We start from the raw sequence: 24,703 nt of genomic DNA on the forward strand, positions 1-24,703 counted from the left end.
TGCATGTTCTTAGCCACAATGAAACCTGGAAAGTAAAATTCTCCTTACCAGTCCTGCATGACTGTAGTTAAACCCCAGTTCTCGAGATATAGTCCAATTGGCATGGTCTTCAATTACAGACATGTCAGGAAATTTTACAGGACTGCTAAACCAATCAAATTCCAGCTCTAAACAAGGAGTTTCCTAAGAAGAAAAGAAGTTTGTCCTTGTATGATTTAAAATATTGTTTTTTTAATACACACACACACACACAGAAAAACCAGCTGTCTTCAGAAGACCAAGTTTTATTGCCGCTAGTCAAAGAATGAAAAGACCCCAACAGTAGCTTGCTAAAGTTGCGTTCTTCAAAGCTGCATCCGTAGTAAACTCAATTTGGACTTTGGTAGAGACATTAGTCCCACTGTAACCTTTGTGGATGGAACAATTCAGGCTACCTAAAGACATTAGTTCTGTATCACTAGGCAAAATCCTCACAAATTGCACAACATTTTATTTTGACAACCTTGGCAACAGCACTCCAGACTGCAACTAATGGCTCAGATAACTGCATGCTCCTCTGTGAAAGCATTTTTTTCCTATATAGAAAGCTGTCAGATACAAGGGTTCTAGCAGGCTCCTCTCACCGACATGCCAGTTTTCTAATGCACAGATTAATTATTTTTTTGTGCACAGAAGCATAAATTATGTGAGCCCCCATCTACAGCCCAAAATACTGCAGTTTATACAGGTTTACCATTGTTACATTTTGGAAACAGTGACAATATTTTATTAAAAGACAGAGGACCGTTAGAATTCACTTGGGATAATCCTCAATTTAACACAATGAACTGTAAGTAAATAAGCCAGAAATTGGCATGAAATGTCCATTTACCTTATTGGGATTTGATCCAGTGACTCCAATGGGATTTAGCAGGTCTTCCAACCCATGAGGTACAGGCCACAGATTCAGAGCCATTTTGCCAGAAACAAGAGTGTCTGTGTAATCAAACATGTTAATATTCCCCCACGCCAATGGACAGTGCTCCTTAAAAAGAGCAAATAATCACTGTTTAGTCTCGTCTATTAGCAACACATTTCAAACTCAGATATAGAGGAATTAAAAGGGCAGGGGCAGACTTTTTTTTTTAAAAAAAAACCCTCAAATATACGATGACAAAGTAACTGTTTTCATTAGTTTAGAGATCAACACAGTATAAATCAGAAGAATAATTTCAAGTGAGATATTCTCCCTCCTTGACAAGTATTCACTATATCCAACGACAAGAACCTTACCTCCTTTGCACCCTTCCTCCCTTTAACGGAGCAGATAGAAAGGCAAAGCCGAGCCGCACGTGGAAGATCAAGAACGTGCATCTCATACTGCAGCCACTCATTCCATCTGCAAGGAAGATAAAAGAGATTTGACCCAAGATTTTAACCAAAAGTGCTATGTAAAGAAGCTTTAAAAATGATATGGCAAATTATAAAAAAAACTAAAGCAATTCTGTGTAAACCAAGCCAAGTTTGAGTTGAATTTTCCAGTGTGGCATTCTACTTTCGTAGAACCATTGGAAGCTAATTTGATGGCTATCTACCCCAATGCCCTGCTCTGTGCAGGAAACTCAGTGTTTCCCTGCCAGGTGGTTGTCCAGCTTCCGTTTGAAAATCTCCTATGACAGAGATCACACCATCCCTCTAGGTAACTGGTTCCATTGCTCTAACCTTCACAAAATGTCTCCGAATGTTCAGCAAATATCTACTCTCCTGTAACTTAAGGCCCTTAGATCAAGTCCTACCCTTCAAGGCAGCGAAAAACAAGTCTTTGCTTCCTTCTATGCAATAACTGTTCAGGTATTTGAAGAGTGCTGTTGAGGGTATTTAGGAAGGGTTTTTTTGGGGGGGAGGGTAAAGCATGAGCCTCTTAATCCCAAGGTCATGGGTTTGAGCCCCATTCTTGGCAAAAGATTCCTGCGTTGGACTACATGACGCTCATGGCACCTTGCAGCTCTACAATCCTATGATTCTATATATTCCTTGAACATTAAGGTATCAGATCCGAACAAAAACTAAACTTCCAAACTCACTTTTAGATGGAGGAAAGAAAGACACAAAATATCACTGTAAAGCAATTATTTGAATTGTTAGTAAGTTTCTACAAACTTGAACATCAGGTTTCTTTTCATTATTTTAGTGATATTCTTTACCTGGGGTTGGAGCAAGGTACTCTCTGAGTATTCACATTATCACATAATGGCTCTCCTCCATGATAGATGCCAGTTCGGACATAAATCTGAAAAAAAAATATGTTTATGAACATGACTATACTACAAGTAACCATGAAGTAGGAGTTACAAGATAAATATCAAGCAAGAGTAACTCATCTAACCCCCGTTCTAAAATAGTTGCATTGTCAGTTTATTTCCAGGCTCAATTCAAGGTGCTCACATTGATGTTTAGGGCTTTAATCAACTTAGGCCACAAACATCTGAAAGACCAACTTATTCCCCACAGACCATCTCAGGTGTTAAGATCAGCAGAGGAGCCCTCTTGGTAGTTCCACCGCTCTGTGACAGCTTCTAGGATGTGGAATTACCTCCCCACAGAGGTACACCTGCCACCTTTAATATACAGTTTCCGCCATATGCTGAAGATGTACCTCTGATCCACCCTATTCTTGTGTCAGTAATTTGTTTAAGTAGTTTTTAATACTGATGTTTAAATTGCTGTAGGCATCACTGGGAACTCAGACTGAAGGGTGAGTAATAAACTAAAACAACAACAACAACAACAACAACAACAACAACAACAACAACAACAACAACAGAAAGCACCTTAGGTTTTGCCCAATATATGTAAATAACTCAAAAAAAGTTATTTATTTTACACCCAGACAAAAAGTTTAAGGTTCGGTGTGCCTGGACAGTAATGTAGAAACAAAAAAACCCCTAAGTATTTTAAGAGTCATTCATCAGAAATATGCATGTGCTCTCAAGTCATATTAAAACAAAGTGGTTCTTTTTACCTTGTCAATATCTCGAATATTTACATTTACATAGGTAGCACAGAGAATCTTTATTCTGAGATTACTGTTAATAGCCCAGAGGGATTTGGCTGAAGCTTCTCCATTCATGTATGGTGTAGCTGTAGAAATACGCCTAGAATAAGATGGCATTGTAAAGGTATCCAATGGCAGCTGGGTGTAAAGACTTTCCTTAGCCATCAGCATCAAATTGGGCATTCGACCAAGCATGATACAACTCCGGATGTACTGAAATAGGCAGAGAAAACATAATTATTGCACTGGATGCTGCTCTTTGCAGCATCATTGCTTAATTGCAAAGATTACAATGCCGGCATTGTGAATGGTTTGCAACTCAAGGCGAAGCAGGAACCACAGTATAAGCGGTTTAATGAAGCTAGCGTGCAATATTTGTAGGGCTGGCAGGTCATTCTAAGTAGCAGATAATCACAAAGCATGCCAAACAAGAGACAAACTTGTCTTTTTATACTGCCACTTGGAGAAAAAGAAATATCCACATATAGACTGTTGCCTCACTAACTGCACATTTCTTGTGTTTTCTATCAGAAGAAAAGAGAATTATAAAAAAGGGAAGGCGGAGGAAAGAGAACGCACAATTTTTGGTAATGAAAATTTTCTGTTATTTCTGAATTATGGTTTTATTTAGTAGTGTACTGTAAATGTATTCAACCATAATGAACTTATTTTAGAAAGCACTATGGGTGACACCCACCAATACATAAGCAAACGTCCTCTCGTGAAAAAGGACCTTTCTTTCCTCTCCTCCTGCAGCAATTTGTGCCCCTCCCCACTGCCTCTCTCTACCCCCCCCAACACCTCTGCAGCAGGTTTTTGGGGGCGCAAGGGGTGGGCCCAGAAAATCTACTCTGCCAACAGTGTTTGTTCCATTAGTAAATAGGCACAACTGGATTTCACTTCATGAAAATATACATAGGTGCAATCCTATATCACATGATTTTCACCACCTCATTAAGTAAGATGTACCCATAAAAACCTCTTCATGATGCAGGTAGCGCTGTGGTCTAAACCACAGAGCCTAGGGCTTGCCGATCAGAAGGTCAGCGCTTCGAATCCCCATGATGGGGTGAGCTACCTTTGCTCGGTCCCAGCTCCTGCCAACCTAGCAATTCGAAAGCATGTCAAAGTGCAAGTAGATAAATAGGGACCGCTCCGGCAGGAAGGTAAACGGCGTTTCTGTGTGCTGCTTTGGTTCGCCAGAAGCGGCTTAGTCATGCTGGCCACATGACCCAGAAACTGTACGCCGGCTCCCTTGGCTAGTAAAGCGAGATGAGCGCTGCAACCCCAGAGTTGTTCGCGACTGGACCCAACGCTCAGGATTCCCTTTACCTTTACCCCCATAAAAATATCTTCATGACTCTTTGTCTCTACAAGTTTAAATATCCTTCTCCTTGAATTGAATACCCAATAGTCCTCCCCTCGCCTGGCGTGGCTTCTGATTGGCTGCAGGACACTCCTGCAGCCAATCGGAAGCCGCGCCTTGGTTTTTGAATGGTTTTGGGAGTCGAGCGGACTCTGGGAATGCATTGTCTTTGAGAACCAAGGTACGACTGTATACTAAAAAGTTTAAATGTTTCTTTAATTGCCCTTGAATCTTATCACCACACTTGCCACCCTCTCCTGCCACATCAGTGTGGTGCGCCACACCCTTTGAGAATCACTGGATTATGTGCTTTTGACCGCAGACTTTAGTTCTCAACATTCTAACAAACCATGTGTAAGTTCTGTCCATGTCCATGAAAAAGACACTAAGATCCTGGGCTTGTGCAGTGCTGCAGGTGCATCAGAGCACAGGGATGCAGCCCAACAGTCTCAGCAATGGCAAAAGTGATTCTCCCACCCACACCCACTCCCTAAAAACCTCTGGTCTAGCCCTGGAATATGGCCCTAACTCATGCTCTTCCCTGCACATTTCAGGACACCACAAAAGCAGTTGTTCATGAGCATCCAATTGTACCTCCCAAGCTACAGGAAGGGATTGATCGGTCTAAAAATGGAAAGCAATCTATTTCAATGTACACCTTGCCAAGTAACAGTAGGTGAACCACACTGAAAGGAAAATATCATAAACTTTTAACATCCCCAGTGAATCCGCCAAATCACACCCAATAAAAGCACATAAAAAAATGGAAACCTGGCTTCAGCACTTCATCTTTTGCACATTTTCATATGCAAATCCCTCTTCTGACCCCTAACTGCACACAAGATCTAACTCTGACAAGAAGCATTAAATTTCAAAATGAACAAGATGTTTACTCACCTTGTATTGACTCAGGGGATGCTTTTCTAGCAAATATTCATCACAACCACATACTTTTAAAATATACTTCCCCTGGTACTCTAACACACAGAGCTTTAGCTGTTCAGATGACAGCAACATACTTCGTGTTTTTTTCCTGATTGCTTCAGCAATGACTTGTTCTGGCACATAATCATGATTGATTTTTAAAGTGTACTTCTGCTTGTCATTGTTGGGGGAGACTATTACCCATATCACCACTATTATTTGTCCTGGAACAGAAGGAAACTATGTCAGGTTACATCAGGGATAATGCCCACATAACTAAATACAATATATATATATGAAAATACAGGCACAAAAAAGATCTAAAACGCAATTCAGTACTCTCTATCCAGAATATGCAATCTTTAGGGCTGCAGCAACAAGCTATGGGTTCCTCTTAGCTCTCCACCAAAGCACCTTTTAAAATGGAAAGGAGAAAGGCTGGGAGGGCTATTAGAATAGATAATATACCTTCAATATACCCTTCAGGTTTTTTTTGAATAAGACTGCTTCATTGGAACTTTATTAAGCGATCCCTAACAATAACAGAGAGAAAAATCTGAATAATGCTGCTAAAGTAGAAGAAAACTAGTGCAGAGCGAGCTACGACATGTCTGAAAATGTAACTATTTTCACTGAGCTGATTACTCACACTGAAGTGAAATGGGCATATGTGGGAAATGAATTGAATTTCACTGTTCAAGCAGCTTCACATTAATCTGGCACCAATCTGGCAAATGCACTGAATTGTGTTTTCTTTTCTTTTACCTTTATCAAGTTTATTGTATATATGCTTGGGCAACTCGGGCGAAGATTCTATGTTTGGGGGACAGACATACAATGCTCTACTATGGGGTGCGTTAACATCTCGCAGATCTACTGCTTCTTTACAAACATTAAGAATGTTTCTTCTGAAGTCCTGAACTTCTGGATCCTTAACCAAGTCAAATTCACAGATAGGCATGCCAATAGCAAAACCTAAAAAAGAAAGGAGAGCAATTCTCTTTGATACATGTTCAGAAACAGTGAGTCCTCAGAGTATAGTTTCCTGTCACTCTGCCCTCTACCCCTTCCCACAAGAGCTCAGCTCTGTCTTGCTTGAACGGCTGAACTGCTACAGCAATTGTCTCCATAGCTCAAGGGGCTGCAGCAGTGAAGCATATTCTGTACCCACTGCAACTATTCTGCTCAAGTAAGATTAGACATGTTCTGGAACTTTTCCCCAGGTCAAGCAAAAGGGTTCCAAAGGCTGTCACCAAAGTTTACTTATACCCCACCTTTATATAAAGAAATGCCCATGGTCGCTAGCAATGATTAAATTTATAATAAAAAGAGCTGAGCCACTATCAAGTACAGTATGCACCATCACAATGACAGCAAGTACAAGTCAACGAAGAGTGGCACTCAGGTAAAAAGTTATTAACTGAGAAAACAGCTTAAAACACAACTCAGCACAGCACAGTTGGCCTAGTGCAGCTGTAAAGTGTTGAAAGGAGGGGAAATCTCTTTGCCCTTCAACTCTGCGATTCCACCCTCACCTGACAGCATCCAGTTGTTTGATTACTGTAGCAGCACCCCAGACTCTGCAAATGTGACAAGATTTTCTTATTCTAGTGAAAAGGGTATTGCTGACTCAACTGCTTTTAATAAACTAATGTTCATTTCCACATCAGATATGTGCATGAATAGCTTGAATACTCAATACATGCTGTGCGTATTTGCATTTCATATACCACTGTTAACTCAAGATAATAAATGCAGAGGTCCCTCAACCGTTTTATCACTGGAATACTGCACTCTAAAAATATGTGCAAATATGCATGTGCTCTCAAGTCATATTAAAACAAAGTGGTTCTTTTTACCTTGTCAATATCTCGAATATTTACATTTACATAGGTAGCACAGAGAATCTTTATTCTGAGATTACTGTTAATAGCCCAGAGGGATTTGGCTGAAGCTTCTCCATTCATGTATGGTGTAGCTGTAGAAATACGCCTAGAATAAGATGGCATTGTAAAGGTATCCAATGGCAGCTGGGTGTAAAGACTTTCCTTAGCCATCAGCATCAAATTGGGCATATCACTGAGTGATGTCAGCTGATGGCTGGGCAGGGTTCAATTCTGTTTTAGTTGTGGTCACTAGTCCCCCCACCCCACCTCCCCAGCCCATGGGAAACTGGCTCGTCAGATGATAAAGCAGGGGGTTAAATCCTGCACGGTGTTGCTTTGGTAGTTTGATTCCTGTAGGGGACACACTGGTAAAGCAGACACTGGCAGACAGCAGATAGAAATTTATGCTCATTAGCTGATGAAGAGTTCAATCTTTCCAGGTGCTGCTTTGCCAGCACATTTCCAGCAGACTTCTCCCCCACCAGTAAACTGACAGGTTAGCAGGTTCAGACATCTATCAAGTCACCTGATATCAGATGACTGACAGGTGGGTGGTCTCAGAGTTGACTCACGGAGTGCGAGGAAAAAAATATCTGGCCAAATAGCGCACAGAAGGTTCCCCATTCCTGCTTTAATTAATAGCAAGATCCCCAATAATCATGTTAAGAGCTCAGCGGACTTTGCAATCATGTTTTAATGAACAATTTGCAGTTTCTGACATGATGTACGCAATTTGTTACACAACCAAAAAGACCATTTACTCATAATTCCATCACATAGTGACTTTATCACATGACCGTTAACTATATTTGACAGTGGAACTCAGAAGGAAGTGGACTCTCCTTCACTAGAGGTTTTTAATCAGAGGTTGGATGGCCACCTGTTATGGATGCTTTAGCTGAGATTCCTGCATTGCAGGAGGTTAGACTAGATAATCCTCAGGGCCCCTTCCAACTCTACAATTCTATGATTCCATACTCTCATGGAAAGCCCATAGGCTTTAGGGGAATCAAATTGTGTCCATTTTCCTTTACATATTTTAAAATTTGTACTGCACTCTGAGAGTCGTTAGACTGTCAAGTGGCATATAAATATTCGTAACAAATGAATAGGCCTCACCAATTTCCCGATTCAGAATTTTCTCTTCTCTGTTGCCTACTGGCTCTATGACTTTTAGAAAAGGCTGGAAGAGCCGTAGATCACACAGTCGCCGTGTTTCATCGAAAAATTCTTCCCTTTCTGCTTCTTGCGTAACACTTACGAAAATGTAAGAGGACTCATCTTGAAGGAGCTGATAGAGAGGGTATTTTCGAGCTTCTTTAAAAAGTTCGTGTTTAATATTTAACAAGGTGGCCTCACGGAGGCATTCTAAAGTCACTATCATGCCATTAGGTAGAAGACATTCTACTAGGATTCTTGGTGGCATCAAATGGATGCCCCATAGTTCACCGGATGATGGTCTTGGAGGCATTTTTATTAGGTACCTTCTCTTGAGAGTATCAAAAGACTATGTTTGTAGATTCCTGCAGGATAACCTAAACAAAAACAAAGTAATATTTAAGTAGCATGCACATGTCTTTCACAATCACTTTAAATTTCCATGTGATATTACATTTCCAGTACTTTGCAGAAAATAAAAATAAATGGCAAACAATCGTTAACAATTTGCTCTTCCATCATCTGCCATAATCAAGTTATCATGCCAACTATTGCTCAACAGAAAGTGAGCAGCCATTCTTGCTTTGGGCGGAAGCACATTTATAGTGATCAACTCTTTACGTTTACCCAATAAAGGCCTAAAAAATAATAATGAAAATGTCCTATACCCACCAAGCGTTGGAAGTCAGGTAAGAGGAAGAAGAGAAAATGGAAACGGCAGCAGCCATCAAACTTGGCATGCCCGCAGGCAGGGCTTACCAGAGCAAACAGGTATGGATGCCAGGTATACAGGCTTATTGTGAGAGGCAAGAGCTAACACTGCTCTGGCATGCTACAAACATCCTGGTCCAAAAGCTGGGCTACAGAAATATTGCCATGACACATTTGTGGCTGTAGCTGTTATCTCCCCTCCCCAAACAATCTCTCTTGCAAAATACAAAAAGCCACCTGGTTGGGCAAAAAATAGATGTTGTCTCTAACTGCTCTCTAGCCTCCTTTGTGAAGGTTTTTATTAAAAACGCAAGAGACTTCACATCAGAATGAAGCAAATTTCCCACAAAACTACCCAGAGTTTTAACAGGACATGCCTTTCTTAAGAGTTGTCTCACCAATTTGCTTCTAAAAAATAAAACACTTTGGCTCCAGGACACTTGTATTTTCTGTCATTTCAGGAGATCTCTGGCTGAGGCATAGAGATAGACTGCACACACAAATCTTTCGAGCCCACTCTGAACTTTGCTCACAAGATTTTACTTTAATCCTCTTGTTCCTTAAGTCAGTCAACATAAAAACCTTACTCAGCGCAAAGGATTTTTGGTAACAAATCTTAAAGCACCTCTTTTGTCTGACACACAGTTTTCCCGGTACAGAAGTTTAGAGTAGCAGGAAAGCTATGGCATTTTGCTGTGCTGTTGCATGTCCAGAACCCTAGAGCTGTCAGCTAGCCACACTTCATATGCAAGCTTTGAAAAGTGACACCTGTCTTATGCAACAAGCAGCCCCTTAGGCACTTCCTGTACAACTCTTTATCTTCCCGAATATGCTATCTTGCTTTAAAATACCTAGCAGTCACAGATGCACAGAAGTCTCAGACTGTCAGGGAAAAAACACTAATGGATCAAAATCAAGGAAGTATGGGAAAAGGTCAGGTCTATGATGTTTTTCAGTTCCCATTATTCTGAAGTATGTGAAGTTGTGTACACCGCTTTTTTTTCTTTTTTCTTTTGAAAAGCATATCAGCCTGGGGACAAACTGTGTACAATGTGAGAGATCTATAATCCCCTTCCCAACTAAATGAAAATGTAGGTGGGAGCTGTGAATTGCATTTACAGTGGTACCTCGGGTTACAGACGCTTCAGGTTACAGACTCCGCTAACATGGAAGTAGTACCTCGGGTTAAGAACTTTGCTTCAGGATGAGAACAGAAATTGCACGGCGGCGGCAGCGGGAGGCTCCATTAACTAAAGTGGTGCTTCAGGTTAAGAACAGTTTCAGGTTAAGAACGGACCTCCGGAATGAATTAAGTTCTTAACCCGAGGTACCACTGTAGGAATGTTTCCCTAGTTTTTTCAATTTGCAATAAAGATCAACTGCTCTTCATAGCAGCCTTCCTATGTGCAAGGAGTGGGAGAAGGTGATGTGTGGCGTGGTACCCAGTATTTGTTTCTCCAAGGATGGCAAAGCAGCCAGAGGAGTGAGGTTTTTTAAAGCGATGTTACTTAACTGTAGAGAATGAAACCAAGGAACATAACATACAAATCCTCTTGGATGATACTTTGTAAAATGAGTATTGCATAACGAGACTAGCATAAAAGTCCAAATTCCATGCACTGGAAAAGTCAAACAATTATAGAGATCATTTGTAGTGGTCTATGACATCCCATATATGGCATAAAAATATTCTGGGTTTTCTGACCCATCAGAGATTTTCAAATTATGCATTCCCCCCCTCCCGAGATTCCCAAATTCCAAACATTTTTATACCACAACAGGAGTTGCAAACCTTGCAGTGCATTCTATTTTTTGTGTTAGAAATTATAGGAGTTACCAACAGACATGTTACAAATTCTTTTGAGGGTATGTTTTGCTTTTGATTGTCCCATTGATTTAAAAGTGAGGGTTGTAGATACATCTGCATAGGAATATTCAGAATGTTAGAGATATATTGATATACTGCAGACCAAGAAATGTGTATAATTAGGGACTCCCACCACAAATAGAACCATGCTTCCCTAGCCCCACAACCATGCCAACTGTCAAACACCACTTCTGAGGTCATATGGGACACCTGTATAGGGTTGAGAGTTTGACCTCAGCAGTGATGCTCAGGGAAGAAGGTGCTTAACCCCTTCCTCCTGGGCCACTCTTTGCAATCAATATTTACAGGTTTCTAAGTCTGCACTGTTCTTTTGAAAGGGAAAGTGGTGGTATGGTGTAGTGGGTAGTATCAGTCTATGAATGGAGAATCCCAGGTTGAAATCCCCCCCTCAGCTATGAAGCTTTCTGTGTAACTTTGGGCCAGTTATGCTTTATGGAATTGTTGTGAGGATAAAATCTATGTGCATGATGGAAGAAGCTTGTACGCTACTGTAAGCGACTTGGAGGAAAGACAAAGAAATGATCCTCAAACAAGTACAGGTACAAGAAAAAATGCTTATTAAATTGTTCAACATAGGGAAATATTTTCCACTTTTTGTGTTTTTTGTGTGTGTTATGCTGTGTTTGGTCTTGTGCCACACCCCTAAAAAACAAACAAACAAACATCTCCTGGAATCACATGCAGTTTTACCCAGAGAAAGAACAGTAGAGATGCCTTTTTAAAACTCAGCTGTAAAGGAAGAAATTTTGTCTGGCAGTTTAAAGTAAAGTTCCATAGTTAAAACTGGAAAGCACACTATTTGAGGAAGCAGGCAATTGAAGTTTCCCATTATAGAGCGGTTGAATCAAAATAGCAGTTGGCATTTGTGTTTCTTCTTTTTCAGGAAATGGCAAGAGATTGTCTGTACTTAGAATGTGTATACATTTATTTTGCTGACACATGGAATTACGCCTCCAGAATGTAGATTTTTGGAAAGAAGGAATATCAAAGACACAGCTCTTTTAAAATACAGCTATAACTATTAAACAGAAGATAATAGATTTGGTAAAGTTGAGAATCTATAAAGACAATCCTCTTTAGTGAGCAGTGGAGAAAAAGAAAATGAGTTAGATCCAAAAAAGCTAGTTAAACTTAGATCCCACATAAGTCAACTGGCCAAATTAGTCATGACGAAATGAAACCCTGTTGATTTCAATAGAACATACTACTTTAGTTTGGCTTCAATCCTTCTACCAATACTTTTGTTACCAAAAGGTTAGATACCCTTTAATGCTATTCTAGCTTTATGTCTCTATAATCCCAATATCTCTCATAGTTCCTCAGTTTATATTTATTACTTCTGCAATTACAGATGTAAAATTTGTGAACAAAATAGTTATACATTTTAATTGAAAAGAAAAGCAGATCTCAAACGTATTTCTGGATGCTGCCCAAAGTAGCACATTCAAACTAAGACTTTGTTCTCATAGAGCCACATACAAGCTCTAATTTTACTCTTGTTGACAGTCTTTGTTAATGGCTAATGTAAGCAAGTTGTCATGGCATCAAGATGTGAAAGGATTCCTTGGAAACAGCTCTCAAAACCTTGAAGCCTATTTCCAGTGCTTAAAGTTGGGACAAAGCATCTTTTCGAATCTTTAGAAATATTTCCTACTCAGTATATTGTATTTACATGTTTATGAAATGTTTTCCACTTTGCACCTAGCAGAAACACAAATGAAATATTTGGATTTAACCTTCATCTCCAAGGTAAATAATCTTCTGCAGGGTATTTTGCCAATCTATGGATCAGAATGAGAAAAAACTGTATATAAAACAACTTCTACATACCTGCAACCTCTTATTCTCTTGGATCAGCAGATCCTACACAGCCTTCTGTTTCACATGATGATCACATTATTGGATGTTCTGTTATCCGTATGTTGTACAGTACCAAGATGTGGATCTTTGATATAATCTAGAAACATTGCTACTGCCTTCTTCACATGAACTGTTTTTCAACTCTGGGAATTCATTCTGTATGAATCTTCACTGCAAGGATCTAAACTTATTATCATTTTGAACATATTTATTTCCAAGATTAGCAGAGTTGACTGAAGGTCAAGTGTCTAATTAAGGTACCAACCTGGAAAATAAAGGGGGGAAAATGAAATTCTCTCAACAGGCGTATACCAGGAAAATAATTACTTTTGAGAGGAAGATCTGTATATTACAGGGACATTTTTGTGGTGGGGAGCAGGGAGTGCCGTGCTTTACATTTCCTCACAAGGGGTCACTACAGCTGTTTACCTTGCCTCATAGGGGTCCACCTGGAGGAAGTGAACTTTTGGAAGCAACACAAAGAGAATAACTGAGAACTAAGCACCCCCAACTTCCCAATTCTCCCTACTACACCACTACTGCTATCCCCACCCCACCCCGCTTGTGCTAGAGTAGGACGCTAGAATGTGATAAAACAATAGAAACAGGTATCTGTATTAATGGCATGTATCAAGGTAGTTTTTGTTCATAAAGAAGTCTTGATCTACAGTAAGAAAGGGTTGCCATCTTCTAAGGCCTATTTTAAGGCTGGCAGTGGTAAGGGGCATGCTACAGTTCTCCCCCTTCTGCATGTTGCCAGGCCAAAGCAAGAAGTCCTGGGTCATGTGGGGAGCATCCCACATTGCATTACTTTACTATGCAAGCATCCTAACTCAAGGAAACTGGGGCAATGATAGTACTGGAGGTTTCTTTCTCAAAACTCAATAGTAAGGGAAGTAACCAGTTCTTTCCATGACACTAATGTAACCTGAGATGATCCAGCATAGGGAGATGTGCAACAAATGTCAATGCAGTGACAATATGGTAGTACAGTCAAACCAATTCTTATGTCTGCCTCCGCTTGCATCCATTTCGCCCAACATCCGCGGCAAACCTGGAAGTAACCGGCAGGTTTGCCGCCGTCTGCACCTGCGCAGGAGCGGTGATTGCCGTTTGCACATGCACAGAAGCAGGCAATCGCCACATGGCCTGCGCACAATGGCACCTCTCCCAGCGACCCATTACAACCTCCGGGCGGACCTCCGGAATAGATTATGGTCGCAGCAGGTAAAGATTCCACTGTACAGTAGTTTTCATCCAGTGTGTCGTGGCACCCTGGGGTGCCTTAAATGGTCAGGGGTGCCGCAGGCAACACTGGCCTCTGTCCCTCTTTCATTCCCTCCCTCCTTCCTCTGATGCCCTTTTGGGCCTCTGCCTCCAAAAGGCTTTCACAGCTGTTTCTTGCTGCAGCCTGGCTACAAGCTCCCCATGTGAAAAGTGCTGCTGGGGCTGGCCAGGGGGTGCTTCCCAGGCCCCTGTGGGGAAGTGTGAGGAGGTACCTCTCTTTGGGGTGGGGTGGGGGGCAGCTCAGAGACCGGGGTGGAGGACTCCCATGGAGAGGGGAGCAGAGAGAAGGCCGAGGGAACACTCCACAAAGGAGGGTGTTTGAAAAAGGGTGAGCTGCCAGCTCTGCAGGCAAGCGGTGACATAACTGGGCTCCTGAGACCCACAAGGGTGGCACAGAAAGAATGTAGTTGATCAAGGGAACTGTGGACTCAGAAAGGTTGATAACCTCTGCTGTAGTAGCAAAGGAAAGGCAAAGTAATTTGACTGCTGCTGCAGCAAAATAGAAGGTGTGCCCCACAAATATTTATCCCATGATTTTTGAAAACAAAATAACTTCACAATAATTTGGTAGGTTTTGTCACAGGAGGCCACAAATCCCTAATTATCCAGAGTCTAGCATATGCTGATTTACAAAAAAAGGAGGCTAAGTCAAAAATCCTCCTTTTAGCATTAAAAGAGTGAAACAGCAGCAACTTAACGTTTCCTTCACCTTTGAAATGCTATGCCACTGTATATACAAACAGGACTACAGCAAACAAAGAATATATTTACTGTAACACAAAAATAGACTAGATTTGAAACCAACAAAAAAAGCAAACTGTGAGGGGCAAGGGATATCGCGAAGCCCCTCCCCTCCTGAGTTCCAGCCCAGCCCCGAGCGAGGCTGAAAAGAGGGAAAGCTCCAGCTCAAGTGGGGAAACAGGAAGTGGTGTCCAAGGCTCTGGCAGGGTAGAAGAGCCATCGTCCCAGGTGGGACAGGAAGGGGGAAGGAAGAGGGGCAGACCAGTCCCCCCAACTCCGGAACTGCGCAGAAAGCGTCGGGGGAAGAGGATGGGTCTCCCCAAGTTGTTATGCTGGCGCAAGACGCGCCAAAAGCCACTTGGAGGTTCTGATTCAAGCTGAACAGATGTGTCTTTGTAAATAGCACTGCCATCAGCACTGTAAATACTCAGCACCAACAAAAGATAAAATGCAGAGCTGTGTAGAGTCGTTACTCTGAAGTAGCCTACTCCGGCCACCGTGACAGCAACCTCCAAGTCTTTCTGGCTACTTTGGAGCGGCCGCGATGAGCCCGCAAGACGCTGAGCAGTGGAGGCTGGAGGCCGAAGCCGCGGCACAGGAATTACAGAAATTACAGAACCTGACAGCGCAGGCACACCAGCAATTACTTGCCGCTCAGGAGGAAGCACGAGGAACGCGGGAGGAGCTGAACAAGCTGGCAGAGCAGGTGAGAGCGAAAGATGAAACTGAGAAGCAACTAAGGGTGATGGTGGTGGAGTTACAGAAAAAGCTGGATGAGGAAAAAGCTGCGAGAGGTGGGGGGGTGCCCCAGCCCCAGCTAGTCCAAGTGAGGAGGGGACAGACCCTAGTCACCAAGTTTAGCGGCGACCCGAGAGAGTACCTAGGCTTTGAGACAGAAATAAATTATGCGCTGGAACTGCATGCAGCAGAATTCCCAGATGACGCGCACAGAGTCTCCTTTATCATAGAGCATTTGACGGGGGCCGCCAGAGAATGGGTCAGACCGCTCATCGCGCAAAAAAATGATTGCATGAAGAACGCAAAACTATTCTTAGAAGCTTTAAAAATCATGCATGCGAGTGACTCTGAAATGGAAGCCACAAAAGAAGAGCTTCATAACTTAACACAAGGAAAATCGACAGTTCGGGACTACTGGGCGAGATTCACCATGCTAGTGCACAAACTGGGGTGGGATCTGCACAGTGAGCCAGTGAAATCAGCCTTCTACCTGGGGTTGCACTCAGACGTTAAGGATGAGCTGGCGAGAGGTCCTAAACCGCGGACTATGGATGAGTTAAGCAAAGCGGCGCTAGCGGTGGGGGTGAGACAGGAATCCAGATGGAATGACAAAAAAATGACGCGCGCAGCAAAACCTTGGTTCCCACGCTCCCAGGACAGACCACATCACCAAACCCCACCCCAGGGCCCACCCCTAGTCCCGCCCAGACCAAGCTCAGAGCCGGAACCGATGGAGATCGGAGGAGCGTGCGCGCGGGCTTTTCAAACCCCGGCGGCGCCAAGACGCAAGGAGGGAAGAGGCGGGAATTGCTTTCTCTGCAACTCCCCCCAGCATCGCGTCAGAGACTGCCCACATCGCAGGGAGTGGCAAGGAAAGGCGGGAACGGTTGTGCCCTCCCCCACTGACGTAGCACCACAGCAGGGAAACGAGACGGCCTGGCTGCAGGAGACAAGGGGCAGCAGCCAGGCACAGTTGGCACAAACCGGCCCCAACCCGCCCACCCGCACAGCGAGGAGCAGCGCCAGCCCACCCCCCCCCCCAGAGCAGGGGTGGTTCTAGAAGTGACGCTTACGCTCCCAAATGGCTATCCCCTGACGGTCTTAGCTTTAATCGATTCGGGGGCGTCAGCGAACTTCTTCTCGAGAAACTTTGCAGAAGCACACCAGATCCAACTTCTGCAGCTAGATTTCCCCCTGCACGTCTCCACCATAGACGGCAGGGAGTTGCTGGGAGGGGCCATCACCCACCAGACCCCCCCCCATGAGAATGACGGTGGGACGACACTCAGAGACACTGGCACCACCATCTCAGACCCCCCCATCGTCTTGGGCATGAGCTGGCTGGCGCGCCATGACCCCTCCATCAGTTGGCACCAGAGATGCATCACGTTTGGCTCAGACTATTGTCTGGAACATTTCATGCAGCACCAACCAGGGGAGGGGCCTCCAATAGCCACGGTGGCCACCATGCACGTCAAGGGGGGTGAGGCGATACCCAAGCCGTACTGGGACCTGCAGGAGGTCTTCAGTGAAGCAGAATCCGACCACCTACCCCCGCACAGGTCGTTTGACTGCCAGATCAACCTGGTGCCGGGGACCACGCTACCCCCAGCCAAGCTGTACTCCATGTCAGATCAGGAGCTGGAAGATCTGCGTGAGTTTATAGACAAGAACCTCAAGAGGGGGTTCATCAGAGAAAGCAAGGCAGCGGGGGGCAGCCCGGTCTTCTGGGTGGACAAGAAAGACACGCCACAGCGCCGTCTGGTGGTGGATTTTAGGCGCCTGAACAACATGACAGAACCGGTGGCTTTCCCAATGCCCAGAGTGGACGATCTGCTGACAGCGGCACGCAGGGGCAAGATCTTCACCAAGCTCGACCTGAGGGGGGCGTACAACTTGATCAGGATCCGGGAAGGCGATGAGTGGAAGACCACGATGTTCACGCCTCTGGGCTCTTTTGAATATCTGGTGATGCCCTTCGGTTTGCAAGGGGGCTCAGCATGCTTCCAGGCCTTCATGCACCACGTCCTGGGGTCCCTCCTCTTCAAGAACTGCTTGGTCTTCCTAGATGACATCCTCATACACTCCAAGGACCCCGAGCAGCATGTAAAGGATGTCAGGGAGGTGTTGCAGCGCCTGAAGGAGCACCACCTATATGTGAAGCTGGAGAAGTGTAAGTTTCACACCAAAGAGGTGGACTTCCTGGGCTACAAGCTGTCAGACAAGGGGCTAGCAATGGACAAGGACAAGGTGCAGGCCATCCTGGACTGGCACAGCCCCAGGACGCGCAAAGATGCCCAACGCCTACTAGGCTTCGCCAACTTCTACAGGAAGTTCATCAAGAACTTCTCGCGGGTTACGGCTCCCATCACTGCCTGCCTGAGAGGCAAGCAGAAGTTCAGGTGGACACAGGAGGCGCAAGCAGCGTTCGAAAGCCTCAAGAGGGTGTTCGCTTCAGACCAGAACCTGTTCCACGTGGTGCAGGATGCGCCCCTACGCGTGGAAACCGACGCTTCAGACAGGGCTTTGGGAGCGATCCTGTTGCAACTGGATGCCAACAGAGAGTGGAAACCCTGTGCCTTTTTCTCCAGGAAGCTGACACAGCCAGAACGCAACTACACGGTGTTTGATAAGGAACTTCTCGCGATCCATGCTGCGTTTAAACACTGGAGACATTTCCTGGTGGGCGCCAAGCACCCCATTCAGGTGTGCACGGACCACAAGAACCTGGAGTTCTGGAGAACAGCCAGGGTGCTCAACCAGCGGCAGATACGGTGGGCAGAGTTCTTCTCGCACTTCAACTTCTCCATCCACTACATACCGGGGGAGCAGAATGTCAGGGCGGATGCCCTCTCCCGCAAGCCAGAGTACATGGAGGAGGAGTTGCCACCAGCACCCCGGCACATTTCCCCCCCATCAGCATGGTCCTGCGGAGCAGCAGTGGTGAGCGAGGCAGAACTCACAGCACTGACGGCAGCAGATGAGTTCGCCACCCGCATCTTCAGAGATCTGCGAGGGGGGAGGGAGCACGCTAAAGACTTTGAGGAAAGGAGGGGGTTGCTTTTTTACAGGGGAGCCCTGTACCTGCCCACCGCCCAGATCAGAGGTAAGGTCCTTAAGCAGATGCACGACAACCCAACGGCGGGTCATTTTGGAAGGGACAAAACCACTCACTTAGTCATGAGACACTTCTGGTGGCCAGGGGTGCGGGAGGATGTTCGGGACTATGTTAGGGGCTGTGACACCTGCCAGCGAGCAAAGGTGGTCAGGGCACCACCAGCAGGGTTGCTGGAGCCATTAGCCACACCGCACAGGCCGTGGGAAGTGGTGTCCATGGACTTCATCACAGACCTGCCGTCGTCCAGGGGCAAGACCGCAGTGTTGGTGGTGGTGGACCTCATGTCCAAAATGTGCCACTTTATACCGTGTGCCAGGGCGGTCTCTGCAGAAGAGACAGCCAAACTGTTTGTTGACCACGTATTCAGACTGCATGGCCTACCTTTAAGAGTTATTTCGGATCGAGGCCGCCAATTTGTTTCCAGGTTCTGGAGGCGGCTCATGAACCTCCTGCAGGTGGAGGTCAGCTTGTCAACGGCTCGGCACCCGCAGACCAATGGACAGGCGGAGAGGGTCAACGTCATTCTGCAGCAGTACCTGAGATGCTACGTCAGCCAGAGGCAAACGGACTGGGTGGATCGCCTACCACTGGCAGAATTTGCCTACAACAATGCGGTGCACGTCTCCACAGGGGTGTCGCCCTTTAAGGCCAACTACAGGCGCGACCTCAGATCCTTCCCGGAGAGGGTGGGGGAGGAGGAGGAGGAGGGCCCACAGGCAGAGGATTGGGCAGAGGAACTGGAGACGGTGCACCAGCAGCTCAGAGAACACTTGGAGAGGGCCAAGGAAGCATACAAGAAGGGGGCAGATCGCCACAGGCGACCGGGGGAGGTCATCAGGGTGGGGGACAAGGTTTGGTTGTCCTCGGAGGGCCTTCCCACCAGAGGGAGGTGCAAGAAGCTGGCACCCAGAAGGTTGGGCCCCTTCACGGTCACGCAGCAGGTAAACCCGGTGGCATTCAGGCTGGCACTGCCAGAGGACATGAGGGTGCACCCAGTGTTTCATAGATCGCTGCTGTCTCCGTACAGGGAAAGTAGCAGGTTCCGAGGCAGCGCACAGCCCCCCGAGGGAGGGGGGGAGAGTGGAGGCAGGGAGCCACTCAATGAAGCAACGGCCATCCTTGATTCACGAAGGGGGGTGGGGGGCCTGGAGTACCTCATGGCATGGGAGGACGCCCCGCCATCCCATAATGAGTGGGTCCCAGCCACCCAGATACAGGAGGAATTCTTAGTGGAAGAATTCCACGCCCTCTTCCCACACAGGCCCAAGCCCTGGCACATGGAACGGGAGTGGGAGGAGGAGGAAGCACAGGAGGGGGAAAGCAGTTCACCATGGAGATGGGAAGCAGAGTTTGAGGACACGGAGGAGGAGATATGGGCATCTCCGAGGTCCATTCAGTCAGGAGAAGAGGTGGACTGGCAGCAGATTTTCACCCCCACCAGCTCTGAGGCCACGGGACTTTTTGGGCTTTCCCTCTTCCCAGGAGGAAGGAGGGGGCCAACGGGACTGGGGGGAGGTGTTCACACCAACCGGCTCGGACAGCACGGAGTTTTTAGGCTTTCAGTCACCACCGACACCCGTGCAGCCTCTCGGGAGGGGAGAAGGGGCGCCTGGGAGGGGGGTGGATGTGAGGGGCAAGGGATATCGCGAAGCCCCTCCCCTCCTGAGTTCCAGCCCAGCCCCGAGCGAGGCTGAAAAGAGGGAAAGCTCCAGCTCAAGTGGGGAAACAGGAAGTGGTGTCCAAGGCTCTGGCAGGGTAGAAGAGCCATCGTCCTAGGTGGGACAGGAAGGGGGAAGGAAGGGGGGCAGACCAGTCCCCCCAACTCCGGAACTGCGCAGAAAGCGTCGGGGGAAGAGGATGGGTCTCCCCAAGTTGTTATGCTGGCGCAAGACGTGCCAAAAGCCACTTGGAGGTTCTGATTCAAGCTGAACAGATGTGTCTTTGTAAATAGCACTGCCATCAGCACTGTAAATACTCAGCACCAATAAAAGATAAAATGCAGAGCTGTGTAGAGTCGTTACTCTGAAGTAGCCTACTCCGGCCACCGTGACACAAACTATTGTAATCTGTGCAAATCAAAAGTTGTAAACAAATTCATTTAACTCCCATCATATTCCATTTACTTTCTAGGTTTATTGACTGAGTGAATACAGTGGTTTGGATGCTAATAGAATTTAAGTTAAAGAAGTACAGTACATAGAAGAAAGGCCTTCCCTGCCCCCACAGTCAGACATGGGTGGTTGAAAGAGGAAGGGATTGGAAAAGTGCCTTCTGTAAACTTCCTTAAGTTAACTTCTCTTAGGATATATTCCAGTACACTTAACTCCAAATATTTGTTTGAAATTATGTTTGCTTTCTATTTCCAAGCTTGGCTAAGACTTCTGCCTCTATTGTGCCAAAGCAACTTCCTGTTGCAAAATAAACAAGGTTTATCAAGAATCTAATTTCATCATATATACAGATTGTTCACCCCCCCAAAAAAAACTGCCATGCTATTCCTTTCCCTCAAATAACCGTCTTTGTTCAATATGCCACTTCCCTTATTCTTTAAGCTCCTCTTTGAAACCACTTCTGCAACAGTTATATTTTGAAAAAACAATCTGCCCCCTCTGTTCCACAGGATTCTTCTCTATTTCACCTCTACTTCTGGTTACTATCTTCTGCTGCCCCAATCTTGCCTAAGAGAGTACAAAGCCCTGGCAAATCATCACTTTTATAGTCCATACAGCAGCAAAGATAACCATAGCATTACATTTTCAATAGCAATAGTAATGAGAAGTTATCCTACTACAGTACTAGAATTTTCTTGTTAAACTCCACGAGGGAACAACTGTTCCTTAAAAGCAACGTATTTCAGTTAAACTTGTCTAATGTTTGGAAACAGATCCCGATATATTTGCCTCCCACTTCTTCAATAGTAACCAGTGTATTTTCAACATCAGCTTATAGGTGGTGAATTCAAGAACCTTTTCCCAAAAGTAGAGTCTTGCAAAGAACATGAGTCACTTTCCCAGGGGCAACAATACTTGCCAATGTGAAACTCTTGTCCCCGAATGCCAAATTTTCAGCCTAGAAATCCCAAACCTCTAAAGTCTAAAGAACAAAATGTTTTCATTCTCTCTTCAGGCATGTCAGTCACTCCAGAATTCAGAGCAAGAACAGGCAGCATTGCCAGCCTGCCTGCTTTTGTGGCTCTCCAAGTCTGTTGCATAGTGACAGTGGCATGGCTTGCCATCTTGATTGTGTTTGCTGCTGCTCTGCTCTTGCAGCCTGTAAAACTGGCAACATCTTAAAATACAGACAATTCAACAATTCAATGACATTACCGGTTCTAAAGATTTTGGTTGCATTAAAGGCACTCATGCTTTCTCTTTATACTTTCAGAATTCACTAAGTGCAAAGCAGTTAAGTGCCCCCCCCCCAAAGGGTTGGTGAACTTAAGCTCCCTCAGTATGGGTCTGTAGTAGTAGAATCACATAAAACACAGGTAGGAACACTCCCTTCCCTATACACCAGGGTTCAGCAACCTAAGACCCATGGGTCGGAAGCGACCCGCGGAAGTCGTTTGACTGGCCCACAAGCCACCCCCGAACTGAGTTGTGCGCTGCGCTAAACCGGCGCAGTGTGGCGCAGGAACTCACTTCCATGGCGCCGGAAATTGCATCTGCTTGCGCGCGATCCAGCAGTTACAGTGGTGCTTCAGGTTACAAACTCCACTAACCCAGAAATAGTACCTCAGGTTAAGAACTTTGCTTCAGGGTGAGAACAGAAATCATGCTCTGGTGGTGCGGCGGCAGCAGGAGGCCCCATTAGCTAAAGTGGTGCTTCAGGTTAAGAACAGTTTCAGGTTAAGAACAGACCTCTGGAACGAATTAAGTTCTTAACCAGAGGTACCACTGTAATTTTCAATAGGTTAGAAGCCTCACAATCTGGCCCTGAGAGTGTTATGATGGAATCCTCTATTAACAAAGGTGCCTGTGCTCCATTTGGTCTTGTTTCATTGTAGGATTGTCTATTACTGAGATCCAAGGATGTGGACAAGGTTTTTGATAAAGTTTAGGCCAGGGGTAGTCAACCTTTTTACAGGTGAAACTCGGAAAATTAGAATATCGTCAAGAAGTGCATTTATTTCAGTAACACAACTTAAAAGGTGAAACCAATATATGAGATAGATGCATGACATGAAAAGCAAGATATGTCAAGCCTTTATTTGTTGTAATTGTAATTATTTGTTGTTAGGCGGGTCAATTATAAATGGAATGTAATTAATGAAATGTAATAGCGATGTTTATTTTGGTTTATTTTTGTATTTTTGTAACTATTTGTTTTATTACTGTGGAATTTCCAAAAGAAAGCATTTGTAAAAATTAAAAGAAAAGTAAATAATAAAAAGTTGCATTGCTGAAATAAATGCACTTTTCGACGATATTCTAATTTCCCGAGTTTCACCAGTATACCTACCACCCACTAATGCATCTTTCTTGATGGTAAAATTTCCTTACCGCCCACCAGTGCTCGGTGGAAGGAGGATTCAGCTTGTGCCGTAGAACCCCCTACCGCCCACCTATAATCCTGAAACGCCCACTAGTGGGCGGAAGGGACCAGGTTGACAACCCCTGGTCTAGGCAATCAACCCTTGCCTTTCATGGCTTATTACTTCTAACAGGGAGAGGCTGTTTGGCTGAGTACAAGAGGTTGCAAATTTCTCCCTGCATGAGGGCCTATGCTATTTTTAAAAAGTGGTTATTAGATGTGAACAATTATAGGCTGGCTACTCACTTCCCCACTTTTTGGATGAAGAAGGTCAGGTCAGGTCAACCCCAGCCACTTTTGGGTGAAACTAATTTTCTAGATCTGGGGTGGGAAATCTGTCACCCTCCGTGGACTCCAGCTTTTTCTTAGAGGTGTGCCTGGCAACCACATTATGGTCTTTTTTGGACTTTTTAATCTAATTGCACAAAACCTCAGTTATTGGATGGTATAGTATTATATTTTACAGGTGTTACATTTCAGGGAAAGTGTAAAAATGTGTATACTCTAATCACTTTCTTGGAACTGCACCTGTGCAACCACCCTTACTTTCTGGAACTGGTGCACCAAACAGACCTTACCCAAGCAAAGCAGAGAGCTTTTAAGCTCTCCATTTTATTTACTGGTCAAGTTCCGCTCAGTATGCAGGGTCTGGGATGCTTTCACAAGATCTCATGGGGATCTTGCAAGAACATCCCATTTCCTGTGTGCTGAGCGGATTTTGCCTAGTAAGCAAGGCAGAAAGTTTAAAAAGCTCTCCCAGTGCTGGGAAACCTGGTGCAAAAGGAGCTTTTAAGCAAGGTCTCCATTTTGGATGCAATTAATTTGCGGAAAATCAACTGGCTGGCTTTCAACTCACAATGTTAGAAATGTGTAAGTTAACTGCTTGCAAGATGCAATAGTACAGTTTACAAATACTGTTAATAAATAAATAGGTGTACTAAATTTCCTGATTTTGAATAACACATTGAACAGAATGTAACGTTTGTAGCAGCTGGGGCTTAACAATTTTGAAACAGACAACTTAACTTAATTACACTCCAACTAGGAAACCATTAAATCCTTAGTTTTGAAAAAGCAAAGAAAAAGACAGTGGCTGAATTATATCTATATCTAATCTATATCTATATATACCGGCAGAACTTCTGGATAGTTACCAATTCAAGGCAGGCAGGTTTAAATAATATGTTCCTGTTCTTGAATCTTTATGATAAAGTAAAATGCAAATCTTGGAGTAGAACATGATCAACACAAGTGAATACTGACCAATAAATAGTCAAGAGTAAAGTCATGGGAGTCATTCATCTTTCAAAATCCCTGCTAAAAATTTATCACTCATTTGGGCCCACCACTACAACGGCTAGATATTTCCGCTCCTCCTACAGGTTCAATACTGTACTTACATTGTGACTGTTAAAGCCACATTTTTATTGCCAATGAGTACTCTGCAATCTCATTTAGA

General features: G+C 44.7%; 1 protein-coding gene across 4 annotated transcripts in view; it reads right to left on the reverse strand.

Annotated features, from left to right (window-relative positions):
• Window positions 1–24,703, reverse strand: part of PIK3CA (phosphatidylinositol-4,5-bisphosphate 3-kinase catalytic subunit alpha) — a 52,325-nt gene that overhangs the window by 18,868 nt on the left and 8,754 nt on the right. For 3 of the 4 annotated variants that reach the window (XM_035132836.2, XM_035132839.2, XM_035132838.2), the window contains 9 exons: window positions 12,798–13,092; window positions 8,330–8,745; window positions 6,090–6,299; window positions 5,298–5,548; window positions 3,002–3,247; window positions 2,184–2,269; window positions 1,273–1,378; window positions 872–1,024; window positions 49–183 (listed from right to left, as the gene is read on the reverse strand). In XM_035132836.2, coding sequence (XP_034988727.1) covers window positions 49–183; window positions 872–1,024; window positions 1,273–1,378; window positions 2,184–2,269; window positions 3,002–3,247; window positions 5,298–5,548; window positions 6,090–6,299; window positions 8,330–8,681 — 1,539 coding nt within the window. In that variant the 5' untranslated portion in view covers window positions 8,682–8,745; window positions 12,798–13,092. The remainder of the gene's footprint in view (window positions 1–48; window positions 184–871; window positions 1,025–1,272; window positions 1,379–2,183; window positions 2,270–3,001; window positions 3,248–5,297; window positions 5,549–6,089; window positions 6,300–8,329; window positions 8,746–12,797; window positions 13,093–24,703) is intronic. The other variant, XM_035132840.2, reaches the window with a different exon arrangement.

This window comes from Zootoca vivipara, chromosome 5 (assembly GCF_963506605.1).
Source record: "Zootoca vivipara chromosome 5, rZooViv1.1, whole genome shotgun sequence".
Lineage (NCBI taxonomy): Eukaryota > Metazoa > Chordata > Lepidosauria > Squamata > Lacertidae > Zootoca > Zootoca vivipara.